At 35.2% G+C, this 16061-nt stretch overlaps 1 protein-coding gene across 2 annotated transcripts in view; it reads right to left on the bottom strand.

Moving 5' to 3' along the window:
• Nucleotides 1-14728, bottom strand: part of LOC149548012 (mitochondrial pyruvate carrier 1) — a 104511-nt gene extending 89783 nt beyond the window's left edge. The window contains exons 1-2 of one of the 2 annotated variants that reach the window (XM_089792032.1): nt 14504-14728; nt 8740-8863 (exon numbers count right to left, since the gene is read on the bottom strand). In XM_089792032.1, coding sequence (XP_089648158.1) covers nt 8740-8835 — 96 coding nt within the window. In that variant the 5' untranslated portion in view covers nt 8836-8863; nt 14504-14728. Of the gene's footprint in view, nt 1-8739; nt 8882-14503 lie in introns of both variants that reach the window. The other variant, XM_089792033.1, reaches the window with a different exon arrangement.
• Between the last annotated feature and the right edge of the window lie 1333 nt (nt 14729-16061).

Here is a 16061-nt window from a genome sequence, read left to right as displayed (position 1 = left end):
AAATGGTTGATTACCTTTCTCCTTAGAATTGAAAACAGAGGAAACTTTGAACTGACCACTAGGATCAGCACTCCATATCATCTTATCCTCCTGAAGGGGATGCAAGGAAAAGGCATTCAACATGATCTGAATGTTATGAAAAACCTGGTTTACATCAACAAGGTTGACCCAATTATTATTATGCCAATAATGTCCCACAAGTGTCTCATACAATTGTTTACATCTGTCAACTTGAGTCCTATCCTCAAAATCCTCAATCCCCTAGGGGGTGATCATTTATCCAAGTATCATCCCAAAATCTGACTTTTAACCTATTTCCAATTTTCCATGAGCATCCTTTACTTAGGGTATTCTTAATTCCCTGAACAGCCCCCCAAATAGTAGAAGGGGAAAGAACATCAGAAGAAGACAAAAATTCAGGTAAAGAATGAGCATAAAAAAGACATTTATGTTTCCATATTTTACTCCATTCCTTATCATCATCATATACTCTCCATCCTTGTTTAGCCAAAAGAGCTCTATTTATACTTCACATTGACCTGATTCCCAGACCACCTTTCCGAATAGGTTGACAAATTTGATCCAAAGCTATCAGAGCCATTCTCTTTCTTTCCTCAGTTCCAGACCAAAGAAAATTTCTTTGGATTTTATCATTAGTATCTGCAAATTTTGCCGATATTCTAAAAAGACTCAAAGCATAAGTAGGGATGCTCTGAAGGCAAGCTTTAAGGAGTGTGATTTTACCAACTTGACTCAAAAGGTTGCCCTTCCAGCCCACCAACTTCTTGTTAAACTTCTTTATGAGATCTTCCCAGAAAGAGGCTGGAACTTTAGGTCCCAAAGGAAGACCCAAACAGATACAAGGAAAAGATCCTATTGAACACCCTAGAATTTTAGCAATTTTGTTCTGTCTTGGAACAGGGGTATTAATAAAAAACAAGGAGCTCTTATTCCAATTAATCAATTGACCTGAAGCAGAGGAGTACAAATTAAGGGCTTTCTTAAGGTTTCTAGCTTCCTTGACCTCAACTTTACCCATGAAAGTAGTATCATCAACAAATTGACCATGAGAACAAGTAAGAGGTTGAGAAGAAGGCTGCAAACCTTTAATATCCCCTTGCGAAACCAATTTTCCAATATATCTCCCCAAGCAATCAGCCATAATAATAAAGAGGATAGGGGGTAAAGGATCTCCCTATCTTAATCCTCTGGAAGGGCTGAAAAATTCAGAAGAGCATCCATTCACCAAAATAGCTATAGAAGTAGTGGAGATCAGCTAAGATATAGCCCTTACAATCTTATGATTAAACCCAAAAGCCTGCAAAATCTTAACAAGAAAACCCCATTCTACTCTATCATAAGCTTTCACAATATCAACTTTTATGATAAATCCTTGATTGTTAGAGCAAGATAAGGAATGAATGTTCTCATGAGCAGTAATAACAGAATTAAGAAATTGCCTTCCTGGGATAAAACCATTTTGTTGGTCAGCAATTAGAGATGGAAGCACCAAAAGCAACCTAGATGTGAGAAACTTTGAAATAAACTTATAAAAGGAATTACAAAGGCTAATAGGTCTAAACTGATATGGAGAATCAGCCCCAATCTTTTTAGGAATAAGACAAAGGAAGGTAGAGTTGATCTCCTTAAGCATTCTCTTAGCCCCAAAGAATTTCTTTACAGCATCACATACATCTCTACCAACCAAATACCGAGCCTTCTGAAAAAAGAACATAGGAAAACCATCTGGTCCTAGAGACTTATCCCCTCCTAAGGAGCAAACAGCTTTAAAAATTTCTTCTTCCTTAGGAATGGATCCTAACAATTTGTTTTGTTCTTCAGTAATTAGAGAAGGAATCACCTTTAAGAGATCATCTTGGTGAGCAGCATCAATATTAAGATCAGTTGTCATTAAAGAAGAGAAAAAAGAAACCATCTCTTTTGAAATATTCTTTTCCTCAGTAATCTTTAGATCACCCTTTTTAAGATGTGCAATACGAGTTTTTGCTCTGTGTTTCAGAGTGGAAGATGAAAAAACCTAGTATTCTTATCTCCTTCGTTCAGCCAAATCGATATAGATCTTTGTCTCCAATAGATTTCCTCCTTAGTGACAATGTCATGAAACTCAACCAATTTTTCATTCTCTTCACTAACAAGGTCAGAAGAATAGCCTTCCTTCTGTATCTTGCTTTAAATACTTTGCAGGTCCTCCTTTATACTAGCTTTCTTCTCAAAAATATTACCAAAACATCTTTTATTCCATATTTTAACCTCCTTTTTAACATTTCTTAATTTGGCAGGCACTCTGAAAAAAGCAATTCCTTCAACATCTATGTTCCACCATGCAGCCAGTTTACTCTCAAACTGTGGATGTTGCATCTACATTTGTTCAAACCTAAAAGGAAAGTTTTTTTTGAAATTTATCTTTTCCGCAGTAAATATCAAAGGGAAATGATCAGACCCAATTTTCTATAAAGCCTCCAGTTTACAAATAAACTCTTTAGACCAATCAGAAGAAATAAGGGCTCTATCCAATCGGGCCTGAATACAATCATTACCTAGTCTCTTATTACTCCATGTAAACTCAATTCCATGAAAATCCAAATCCATTAAGCCCTCCTTATTAATGAAATCCATAAGATCCAGTCTTCCATCTTGCTGACTCGCATTACCTCCCTTTTTTTCATGATCATAGAGAGAGGAACGTTAAAGTCCCCCAAGAAAATCCATCTACCAAAGTAATCTTTACTCTTTATATGAGAAAGAGTTCCCAAACCTTTTTCCTGGAGTTCTTTAAATTTAGTACATATTTACAACATACCAAACATTTTTCTGGTCAATGCTAGTAATTTTGACTACCATAAAATGTTTACTAGCATTTAAGACAGTTCTTGAGTAATAAGATTTCTTCTATAACATCAGAGTACCCCCTGAAGCTCCTTCTGAACTACTTGCTTTTATACAATAATCTTTAAAAGACTTAATTTGTTCTGCTCTCTCCTTTTCCATTTTGATTTCTTGTAGCAACAGAAAATCCGGTTTATGCTCTCTAACAAAATTCCTAACAACATCAAGTTTGTGACTACTATTCAAACCCCTTATATTCCAAGTAATAATTTTCATATTTGTTTTTTAGGGGTAAAATCCAAAATAGTTGCTTGTCTTCCATCAGCAATATTCTGCATATTTTCCATTTCTCTAGTTTTCCTTGAAGATTTCCTTCCAGGTTTCTCCAGAGTTCCAACATTTGATTTCACCTTGGTTTGTTGTTCCAATTTACTACTATGAGTCTCCATTCTTTTAGGAATTGTATTATTCTTCTTTTCTAGCTTTTTCCTTTGTACCTCCATTGGTTATATAAATTATTTTTCTTAAATAAAGCCCAGAGTATAAGAAGAAAAAAACAGAAATACAATGATGTTATTTTGTTTAGACAATATGAAAGAGGATAAAACTCTTATTTATCTGCATTTACAAGTTGTCAAGACCCTTCAATGATAACCCATAGAATTATTACTCCATGGTAGGAAGGTGACATTATGAATGTGCTATAACCTATAAATGAGTTAAAATGTCTTATGCTAGAAAAATTAGGAGAGTATTATACTCTTGAATTAGACATACACATGGCAATAGCCAAGATCCATGAATTATGAGTGCGCAAATTGGAAGTTCTTTGTTGGAAGTATAATTCAATTACTTTAGTGGCTTGCTTAGAATAGCAAGAAATACGTGTTTGGTCTTTATTCTATATGAAACATTAGATGATTAAGCAGCAAGTCAACTAGTCCAACAGTGAGTCAGTTGTGTTATAAATTGTGGGATGAATATAGTATCCAAGTCCAGTTAGAGGTGTGTGAACAGACGATTGCATTTAGTTGGTTCACAATGTCCCAAATTTTGTAATACAGTCAGATTCATTGTAATTAGTCAAAGGATTGTCTAAGGTTGTCCGGTCAATCGAGTTATGAAAGAGACAACACTAAGACTCAAATGGCATGAACTTTGTTGGTTTCCTTCATCTATATTCTAGATTAAGGTTAGGGCCACTTCTAGATAGACTTCTAGTTTGTTGCTGGTGGAAAAGCACTTGGGTGATGCTCTTCCTCTTGCAAATGGCTGCTCTTCCTCTTGCAAACAACTCGCCAAGACTTGTGTGAAAGGTGCAAGATTCCAGATACAAAATAATCTATAGCTCATCTAGTGCAGTTGTAAACAAGTTTCTTTAATGCAATGCATGTATGCAATGTGAAAGAAAAAGATTGTTAAAAATTCATTGTTGAAACGTTGCATATAATATTTAATTATGTTTTATAATGGTTGTATTTCCCATTTTAAAAATGAACATGTTAAATAAATGACATGCGAAAGGAAATAAGTTTACTCAAGATTTTTAGCATGCGGTTATTTACGATCTTGTTAAAGCTTAGTATTTTATGTCATGAGGGTTGTTGCTACAACTTCCATGATAATTTTGGCAAAAGTCACACTCCAGTCCTCCAGTTGACATTTCCAAAGGAATACTTATGCAAGACTTCCCTAGTAGTGACCAAGTGAACATAGTCTGTGTCAATTCCTTTAAGTGTCTGTTTTACTCTTCCATAAGTCACTAACATGCTATCATATACTCTAACTTAGAAACGGATGAAAATGCACAGTTGAACATGTTGAAGATGGTAGCTGTGATAGAGATCTTTATCTCTAAAAATATGAACGTTATTACCGTTATCGTTACGTTCAGCTGAAAAGGACACTTATGTTTAAATTGTAATATTAAATGTAATGACATGTGTCATTGGACATGCATTGAGGCATGAATATTCGAAGAGTCATAATTAATTATAGGAGTTATGAGAATATCAAGAGACCTTCGGTTATAATGTGAAGAGTCTTTTCTATTGTTATATATTTGCATCAAGCAAAGGATATTGTACACTTAACATTTCATGATCAATAAAGATATATTTGTGTTGTGTCGCTGGGTTTTTCCCTTCATTCTAGAAGGGTTTTCCCATGATATTTTTGGTGTTTTTTGTTTCAATTTTGTCTCTTTCTTATTGCTGGTTATTTTTCTGGATTTCTGGGCTCCAATTTTAACATGGTATCAGAGCCTAGTTTAATTTTATTAATGAAGGAAGCCTACTTGTGTTCTTGGTATCATCAACTTCTGCATAAATATTATTATAATTTATTTATTCCTATTGTGTCGTGCTTGCCAGATGGTTCTGTGTCTTCCATCTAAATCTCTTGGGCGGATGTGCGTATATGATGCCCACTTTGATTAAGGGAACTTTTTTTTTTTTTTCATTTCTAAGTGATGCCTCACTATAACTTCTTAAATATTTTGTCTTATGCAGTTTCCTCTTCAATTTGGTGTATCTGCAATATCAGAAATCTGCAATATATTGTATTTCTTTAGATTTTTTTGTATTCAAGTCTTTTATTATTTTTGCCACATTGGATATAGTTTTCTTTGGCATAAGTCGAGATTTGTATTGTTAGGAAGCCGTCTGTAAATGCTTTCATAAGTATATTTTGGTGATATCATCGCTTGTATTCAAATCTGGTTATTAGAGCTATGATTACATGAGGATTTGTGATAATTTGGTAAGGATCTGAATTGTTTATCTGGGTGCCAAATCTCCTGTACATGGCTCAACGTGGTTTGGCATTATGTTTGGATGTTGAATTCTTCTGAGTATCTGCATTTGAAATTTCCTGTACTGAAGCGTTTTAGATTGAGAAGGGGAAAGGGAATTATAATGGTTTGTTACTATGTGCGAAATTGGGTGTTGTGAATCCTGTCTGTGAGCGCCCATATTTGCTATTACCCTAGATGCCGCTGCTGCAAACTGGTGGCAATTTGAACTGAGATACCCCCTGCACAAATGACGTTGATCAATCTGAAGCAGAACGCAAAAACACTAGGTCCTCATAGCACTCCCTACTGTCGCGATTCATCTACATGGGTGATTGTTAGAGGGGAATCAAGTTGTGACTGAGGGAGTTGATTTGTCCTATCAGGTTGTGTGAATTTGACACCACTAGCAAAGCATTAATGCTCTGAAATACAAATGCTAACATTGTCATGTGTTTGGCACTGCCCTGATTTGAATTTTTGCATTTGTTCTGGCCATTTGGGGTCATGGCATTATGAGGTTTTGTGCAGCGATTGGAATCTGACAGTGTTGTGGTAATATATTTTTTACATTGTAGAGGGGGATCTGACTTAAGTGCTGGAGCCAATTTATTTGTATAAAGCGGTCACTTTCTTTGTCTTGGGCATCAATTCTTATAACATATAGGAGTCGGCACTGCCAACGGTAATCCCAGGTGTAAAGCTTTACTTATTCTTTTAAGAGTTTGATGTGTCATTACTGGCATCGGTTACACTCAGCACCGACAACATAAAGGAGTTTCCCTACAAATGGTAAATTCATGACAAGGAAGCTTGTGATTTAATCACCATTGTCAATTACTTTATTGTGAAACATCTGCTACAATTGTACCCCCGTCAAGCAAGGATAACAGAAGTTAGTCACTTGTGTTGCTGCAATCGCCCGGAACTTCTACATCATCATATTGCCTTGCCTCCACTATCATTTGTTTGTGGGTCATACATTTATGGGAGGCCAGTGTTTGGACTCTATTCTTCATTGGGACAGGAAATTCCATGCAAAGGAGTAGTGGGTTTAGCCTCATTTCTGCCTCCAAAATCCTCTATATTTGTGGATTTTGATTCTATTGTTTCTTTTTTTTTTAAACTTCAGCTTGCATTTCCAAGACTCGCATTGGAATCCTATCTTGAGAAGGACTAGTTGGAAGGGATCAAGAAGAGCAATTTTATCAAAGGCTATAACAACATCAGGTACTATGTCGAAGGAAATGACATCTACAGATTCTGACCAAGGAGGAAACATTAATAATAAATTTATGTCAAGCATGAAAAAAGTTATTGGCTATTTGATTCCAAGTGTTGTAGAAGGCCACCAACCATATAAACAGTAGCATTGATTGGAGAAGGCGTTAGGGGACTTTTTCCGAGGATGAAGCGCCATTTCGAGATAAAGAACTTTGGTAATATTTCCTAATGCATTAGTGTTCTTTAGGATGCAACAAGAAGTATTAAGATGAGAGTGTTGCTTTGCATCTAGAAGGAAAAGTTTCAGCTTGAGAGGGAGATTTCTTTTGCTGTTTTCTAACGATCAAAATAGTCCTCAATTAATCTTAATGATAAATTCATTTAATCTCTCTTCACTGCAGGATGCAACAAGAAAGGCATTAGATTGCTTTGGGAGATGTTAAGCTTTAAAAGGAGATATTAGCTTTAGAGGGAGGTTTAATTATTAAGAGGGAATGTTTATGGAATTCCTTTCATTGTTATATATGCATGTGATGCTTGTGGCATTTGTAAATCTGACTTAAACGGAACTAAGTCTTATTTTGTTATGCATATTTCTATTCTTCTGTAAATAAATGAGATTGTAAGCTCAGCTATGATAACTCTTTCACTATGCAATAGTGAACATCATGTTGAGAGAGTCCATGATGTCATCACGTTGAGAGATTCTGTGATGGGAGTTGGATGTCATGTTGAGAGATTCCATGACAGTTCACATTGAGAGAGTCTGTGAATAAAGGCTTAGCTGCAAGTCTTGCAAATCTTTTCATGTTGAGTGATTCCATGAATATAAGTAATTGTTACAAGGTTTCATGTTGAGTGATTCCATGAATATGATCGATTGTTACAGGTTTAAATAGGATATATGTGATGAGATTTTATTATTAACATTTTGGTTGCAGTCTTGTGTGATTGTTCAGCTAAAGATCTCTCTCTAGCTAAGAGGGAGTGTTGAAGATGGTAGCTGCGATAGAGATCTTTATCTCTAGAAATATGAATGTTATTACCATTATTGTTACGTTCAGCTGAAAAGGACACTTATGTTTAAATTGTAATATTAAATGTAATGACATGTGTCATTGGACATGCATTGAGGCATGAATATTCGAAAAGTCATAATTAATTATAGGAGTTACAGGAATATCAAGAGACCTTCGGTTATAATGTGAAGAGTCTTTTCTATTGTTATATATATATTGCATCAAGTAAAGGATATTGTGCACTTAACATTTCATTATTAATATAGATATATTTGTGTTGTGTGGCTGGGTTTTTCCCTTCATTCTAGAAGGGTTTTCGCAAGATATTTCTGGTGTTCTTTGTTTCAGTTTTGTCTTTCTCTTATTGCTGGTTATTTTTCTGGATTTCTGGGCTCTAATTTTAATAGAACAATGCAATTCAAAGTTAGAAACGTTAAAATTGACCTTATTTATTGCCAGAGACATGTAATTATCTTCTAGACCAGCCAATTATATACTTCATAATTAGAAATGAATGATAATATAAAGTTGACTAGTTTACAATTAAATAAAAATCATTATTTTTATAATATTTCCAAACTTAAAGAATGGCAAAATTATTTGTAGGAATTGTAAAGGTTTCCAACACAAATAACAAATTAAGATTCTTACTTAATTTTATTCAAGTTTCAAAGAATAAAATCTAATCAAGGCATTAATAATATCTAATCTAGATAAATATATTCTGCAATTTTTGAACTCGACCATGCAAACTATTGTTTTCAACTTGGAGAGAGACATTCTTGGTAAATTTTGTTCAAAGGAAATGCCCCCTTGCTTCATCAGTGAGATATTGGTATGAGAAAGTTAAAAACTTACAGCAATAACAAATCCCCAGTTGGCAATAGGACCCCAGAAGTGGGTTGTCTTTGGGCCGACAGGGCTATTCAAGAATGTCCGAAACGTCGCTGCCATTTTATGTTCCAAATGTACTTCAAATTACCTTGTAGACACCAAAACACTGTCAGACCTATAAATAAATGCCTTTGAATATTATATATATAATCATTAGCTTCTACGAAATAGAAACAAAATTTAAAACTATGTATTGAAATTCATTGTTGAACAGACATATTTTAATTTTTATATGTGAGGATTATTAGTTTTCATTATTCTATAAAAAATAAAAGAGAACTGCAGTAGAATGTGATCCATTAGCCTCCCTCGACATGATAACATCAACCGTTATTTGAGTAAAGATAAGCTTTAAATAATAAGCCCTTAGAAGAAAAAATCAACATCAGATCAAGAATAACTAAGCCTTTTCGAGCAGTTCATATCTATGCCTAAAACAAACCAAGGTGATTTTCACAGAAGAATCGTTTTCATATGTAAAAGTAAGTTTCTTAACAAGACGCTAAACCTCACAAAATTATAAGCCGGTGGTATGTGATATTCTTGATAGAGAAACTCAATTCAGTCTTGATTCTTAGGGAAGAAAAATTTCATCAAATAATTGTTTTCATTACATATAACCATATGAGAAGTTGCTGCTACAAAGACATTCAGGCCATCTATTAAATTGTTATGCAAGATTCTGAGTTGCTGGTTCATTAACTCAATGCATCAGAACGTCTTGCTGCCATTCCAGACAAGTTTAGAAAAAATTGCAAAATATTTTGTTAGGCCAAAAGAAGAAATGTCCAATAAGTCTACTGGACTGTGATCTAATGGTATACAGTATGAGTCTATCATGATAAACAATACAAGTTCAAGCTGCATAGAGCTTGCTACCCTGTTGATTATGTTGCTTCTGCTGAAATGAAAAATATTGTCTTTTGCAAGCCTTGTACTGCATCCAACACACAAATTGTCCATTTTTTTCTTATCCCTACAACTTCAAATAAATTACAATTTGTTGAAAATAACTCATAATCCTCCATTTGGCAATGAAACAGACCATAGAGAGAGTTTTTTTAATCTTCTAAACATGACTAAAGATCCCTTCAAAGTTCCGTTCTATTGAAACCCAGATGCTCCTTCTCCATCCATTCTTTTTCGGAAGCTATATTTTATGAATCTATGGAAGCTACTTCCTCACCAACTACTTGGTTCTTCAAATCACGTATATACTTCAAACCCATGTTCTCAAAGCATATTGTGATTTTTTTTCCAATTTTGATCACCTTTGGTTTCTACCAACCAACCCCAACCCTACAATGCATCATATGTTATGTGTATTACCATATCTACTGTTTGTTCTTGATAAATATGGCTGACATTTTAATAATAAAGGCCAATAAAGTTTAGTCTTAAAAGCAAGAGCATCCTTGACATGACCATCTTTAGCTGGTACAAACTAAAGAGCAGCATTCAATGGTAAACAGACTTCCACAAATCTCTTACAGCAATCCCTGGAGAGTATTCCACTCCAAATGAGTTCTCAAGCCCCTTTAGGACATGTGTGATAGGTCAAAACAGCATTTCTTACTCACAATGATCATGGATCCGCACAAGATAGTAGGGTGGCCATGTGTATGCCCATTGCAAATGAAAGAACCCCAACAGTACCTACTACTTCAGACTGCTACTAGGTTTTGTCAACCAACTTTATCCTTGTAGATCAAGCTAAATTTATGGAAAACTTGTACTAATTTCTCTTTTCCTGTGTAGCAGACCAAATGGTTTAGAGTTTAAGCTTTTTACTACTTTAAATCAAAAAATTAGGGCACTAGACTATTCTAAGGGTGGGGTCCTACAGAGGGGGCTTTCTGAAAAAATTCAGAGGATGCTTCTGAGGTTTTTAAGAAATATTCAAAAGGAGGTGGTCCATAAATTTTATAGTACAATTTAAACTTATAAGTTTAAGCTCCAAAATGTATAGAAGTTCGTGGTCTCGTGAATTTTAGTATTCTGTATATCTAATTAATTGGCTGGAATTTTAAAACTCGTAATGATAAGTGACATGAGAAAGCCTAAGCCTATGCCTGATGGGACAGTTTCTACTCCCACCACAAATGTACCTACTGAAATCTTCAAACTAAACAGTATGGACCGCAACTATTGAAATAAAGATTCCAACCAATCCTGCAGCACGTTTTTTGCTTCATGACACCTATCCCTCAAAAGATTCTGAAAGCCCCTCATGTAACCTGTTGGTAAACAGATTTGTTACGGTGAGTGCTTCTTAAAAGTTGACCCTGTTTGCCCTCTGAGCAATGACAATCATGCCAACAGTTGGGGTGATTGAAATTATATCACAATCAGATTGCAATCTTCCTCTGCATTCAAGAGGGGCAGCTCCCTCACATGACGGGGGTGTTTGTGATTTCTGTGTACTTTTCGCCTGAAAGTACAAAGAGGATACAGCTAGAAACTAAAGGAAAAAGATAGTGAAAACTTTACTGGCATACATATGAATACCATGTAAGGCATGATGACCAATAACAACTATATCCCTTACATGAACCCCTTTTGTAATAATAAAGAACATGTAGCTGCTTATTCTCTGGAGATTTGAATTACAATCATTGCTTATGGACATCACCTCAATACTCTATGAAAAACATGTTCAAATGAATATCAGATTTCATCCCATAATTGGTGATTGTTGTCACTTTTTCTTGAGTACTGCTCCCTTCTTTAAACATATCAGCAACATCCTTGTGCAGATCAAGTTTATTAAGTGCAACAAATTGCATTTGGAATATAGTGGACCATTTAGGACATACGCATGCTAATATATCATCAGGACCAACATCATCTAATAGATTATAGGGAAAATAGGCTAAACTTTGCCTGGCATGAAATGTAGGGGATATCCTAGTCACAAATTCAATAAACTGCACCCATGTCTCTTTCTTCTATACACGCAGGGGTGCTAGAAACCAATTTGGCTCTGTACCTACCATTTGCATCTATTTGGTACTTTGTAAAGCCTTTTCAACATATCCATTTGATGTGAGTTCCTGTGAATACTATGTTCCATGAAGTGACATCAATCATAGACATTCTTAGCAAATAGTTTGTGTGCCTTGTAAAGCCATCCACATTTTGCATTCATATTGATTGACAGAGCATTTCCAACTATAATATTTGACAAGAATCACACAACAAGATCACATTCTTTTGCAGCAATTCTACCACTCATTTCAAGTGCCTTGTCTGTGTGTATGTGGGCGCTTTTGTTTGAGAGTTCTGAATGCCTCTGTAATGAATCTATTCACTGTAAATTCTGAAATCATTGTACTCCATGAGATGTCAAATCCATCAGGAAATCATCCAAACATGCATGTGGCCTGTCTGTGCCTTTTCATTCTTCATTTATTTTTTAAAGTCTCAAAAGTAGTCAATATTATTCATAACTTGCTACCATCATATCATGAGACGGCATCTCATTGAGGCGGCTCTATTAAACAACTTAGTTGCTGTTTATGGTTCCACATTTTGCATATGTGCCTTGAACAGTATGCTTCGATGTGCATGTCCATACCACATTTTAGATTTTGTATAATGGCACAGCAGGAGGATGCTAGCAAAGGTTGTGAAATTCAACACATTTCTTGCTGTTTACATTTTATTGAAAATTGCTAAAGTTGTTTTATCAAATTCATTTTGTGCATGTATAATAATTACAACACGGAGGTAATGGTCTATGGCTCCATGTTTTATATGCGTGTATGCCAAAAAAAAAAAAAATCTTCTATCCTCTATGCCTTGATGGATGGTCGGTGTTGTTCCAAAACTCCATTGCATGCACAATCTGCAGTCACTTCATTTCTTTCCTTTGTAATGACACATCTTCGAAGCATTCTATTAAAAGGTTTGCGGCATATTTAATCTGCACTTCCACATTTACAACTTCCTTGAGGCTTATGTCAAACAGTAAACATGCATTTGCTGTTCAGATTTCTGAAGCATCAACAAATTCATTTCATGCACATGCTACATTCATTCATTTCATTATTTGGTATTGGTAATTCAAAATTGCACAATGCCGATGGGATACTCAGCCTGCATTCATATAAGATCACAGTAACATAAAAATTTCACACAACACTCGCAGTTATAACTGGAATATTATCAAAAAGATTTTGGGTAGCCTTCGAGATTACCACCATGAGCATGAAAGTAACTAGAGAATGCACAGCACACATCTCATTCCATGACATTTATTTTCTTGGAGGCATTCGAACAAGTGGCTATTTGAGCATTTGACTATGAAATCCTTATGAGAAAATACTTCAGCATTGCAATCATCATTTGCACCTAATGCTATAACACATGTGGAGAGATCATCATGAAAGATTCTAACCACTTGAAACTCTAAATCACAATTTTTAACTTGCTGCAACAGTCACTTGTGCAACATGACCAAATGGATTCCCTTTCTTAACTTTGTTCTTGTAAAATGAAGTCTCCAATATAGCCCTATCCTTTCACACGGTATCTCTTTGAGGCGACCTATCAAATACCTTTAGGTGTGTGCTCTTAGTTTCACAGCTCGCCTGTAAATCTAGCACAGCATTTTCATTTATAACTTCTGGCAAAGAAGCTACTGAGAAAGATTGAGGCAGGCAGTTACAACCCAGTTTTGAAATGAGGTTAGGAATGCTCAGATGTAAGCATTCATAATCAGAGAAGTTAGAAATGCTGCGTTTTTGAGCATTACTAAACTTTTTGGTTTTGACCGCTCAATTTTTTAGTACTCAAAACCTTTATGGTTTTGATTACTTGATAACACTGTCAACTATTTTTGGTTGTGTATGCTCAAATTTTGAGCCTTTCTAACTTATTAATTAGGAATTTGAAATTTTTGAACACTTTAGATAAAAGAGGATAACTTGTGGGATTTTCAACCATTTTTTCACAGTGTGGGCTTGTCTTAAAGGTAGATTATTGGTGAAAATTTAAATTATTAAAATTATTTTGAAGAATAAATTTAATTATTTCAGATTTCTAAATAAATTCATAACCTCAACAAAAATGAACTTGGTGAAAAAATACAACAATGCCCAAAAGAGCCCCGAAAGGATTTAGGAATGAAAAAACTTTGGATCACTGACAATGTACAGGTAACATAAAGATTTATGATCACCGAGTTTCAGGATTAACACGAATAAATATTTTTGCATTTTAGGTTGATAAAAATCTGGGCAACATAATCCTAGCCTAACATTATCAATTGCATTTAAATATACAATCTCAACTATTTATTTAAAACTGATTGCACTGAGTGTTTTACTAATTTATTAGATCTAAAAACCGTTGTTTTGTGTTTCTTTCCCTACAGTAATACATTCAAAAGCATAACATTTGATACAATTTCTTTAGATCTACGCATAGTTGCCCCGACAGATACGCGACTGCCAGGATTTTTCCTCTCCTGTAGGACCACAGTAGAAACGACTACAACGGATCAACGTAATCAGTGATGGGCGTGATTTCGAGAAAGTTAAAAAGAAATCTACACGAAGAAAATCGGATAATCTTATTCTAAATCTAATTTCTCAGGCAATGTCGCAGTGAACGTCAATCTAAATAAGAGCATTTGCATCTCATGTTCCGATTTAAAATTCAAACCCGCGTTCCACGCCTCCCATACAAATTTTTTTAAAAATTGCAAACGATAGATAATATGTACCTGCAGTAAGACAAAACGAGGGTTCCTTCCTTTCCTGCTGCCGAAAAAACGAATCCCCTCGTATCTGAAAAGAAAATTATTTATATTTCCAATTATTACAAATTAAAAGAAAAATAGGTTGGTCGGAGACTGGTTCTAGACTACCGCAGCTCAGTGGCTCTAAAGTCAACGTAGATTAGCAACTGGTCAAATGATTAAAAACAAATTATTGCACAAAACTTTTGTGAGAGAATATTTTCATCGTCAATCTTAAATTAGAGGGAAAATGATAGAATGTTAAATAGTTTATTATAAGATTAAAAAATAGTGAAATATTTATATTTACAATTGTTGCATAAGCTGATTTAAGGATCATATATCATGTTCTATCATAAAATGAAATAAGAGAGCATAAGGAGTTTCAGAGAGTTAGGAGAGCATGACTTTCTTATTTCATTGTAATGATGGATCGAGGAGTGTGAATTGAAATATTGATGCTAAAACGATCTTACAAAGTTGAAGCTAGATGCATCACTTCCAATTAACATAGACTATGGAAATTTGATGTTCTAAAACAACTATATTGTTAAGAGGGCTAGAATCATTGCTCATACATGTGCAATTATATCCTTTCCCCCACCCTATGTTGTCCTACAATTATAGTTGCTTTAAAATAGTAGGGTTCACCATGCTTATAACTTATTCCTATGTGTGGGGTGGATGGGGGCTATATTGCCTCTATTGTACTATGCAGGAGGCGGGTGGAGATAGTTGTTCCAACCCCAACTAACATTTCAAACAAGGGATGTCTTTGATGAAGTGTTAGTCGAAACCTTCCTACATATCTGGATTGCTTGTTAGTTGACCCCCCATGTATGGCATCCTCTATGTGAGGATAGGTGGGGGCATAGTTTCCACGTGTTCCTAACTTGTTGCACATGTTTAGGTCTGTGAAGCCCCTTAAACATATTATTTGACACGATAAAGTTGGATAATTCATTCTCTTGGAAGGTCAAGTATCTTATTACGTAATATATGTGTCATTAAAGCCTCATATGTATGAAACATCTTTGTGAAGACTCAACTTACCAACTCCCTCTCAATATCACAATCAAACCAACTATAATTCCCCTTTATTCATTCTCAACCCCTCCAGAGGTATATTTTTGCAGGGCCCTTGCCCTTAAAATAGTAGAGGTTAAGGGAACTCCTACCCCCATACTATTCTAGTGGTTGTGTGGGGAGAATGATATAGTACTCTCCATGTAGGAAATAGATAATAACCCTCTCAATGATATACATACCCTCCCATATAGCCACAAAAGCTCTCCTAACAATATACATACCCTCTCCCCCCCTCCCCACCCCACTTTGATGAAGAGCTCCTATTACATTAGTAGGAGGGCTTCTATTATATTGTTGAGAGGGTTCTTATCTATTTTCAAGAGGGCTTTCATGGCCCCTACCATTTTAGTTTAGGAGGGTGTATATACTATCGGGAGGTAGACTAATTAGGGGGCATAGTTTGATATGGACTGGATTAGTTTATGCGTGTGGGGTTGGTGGGGGCATATCATGG

The sequence above is a fragment of the Cupressus sempervirens genome, chromosome 7 (assembly GCF_028749045.1).
Source record: "Cupressus sempervirens isolate cs-2001-9-10 chromosome 7, ASM2874904v1, whole genome shotgun sequence".
Lineage (NCBI taxonomy): Eukaryota > Viridiplantae > Streptophyta > Pinopsida > Cupressales > Cupressaceae > Cupressus > Cupressus sempervirens.
Note: the sequence above shows the minus strand (reverse complement) of the source record. Positions and strands in the feature narration are given on the sequence as shown.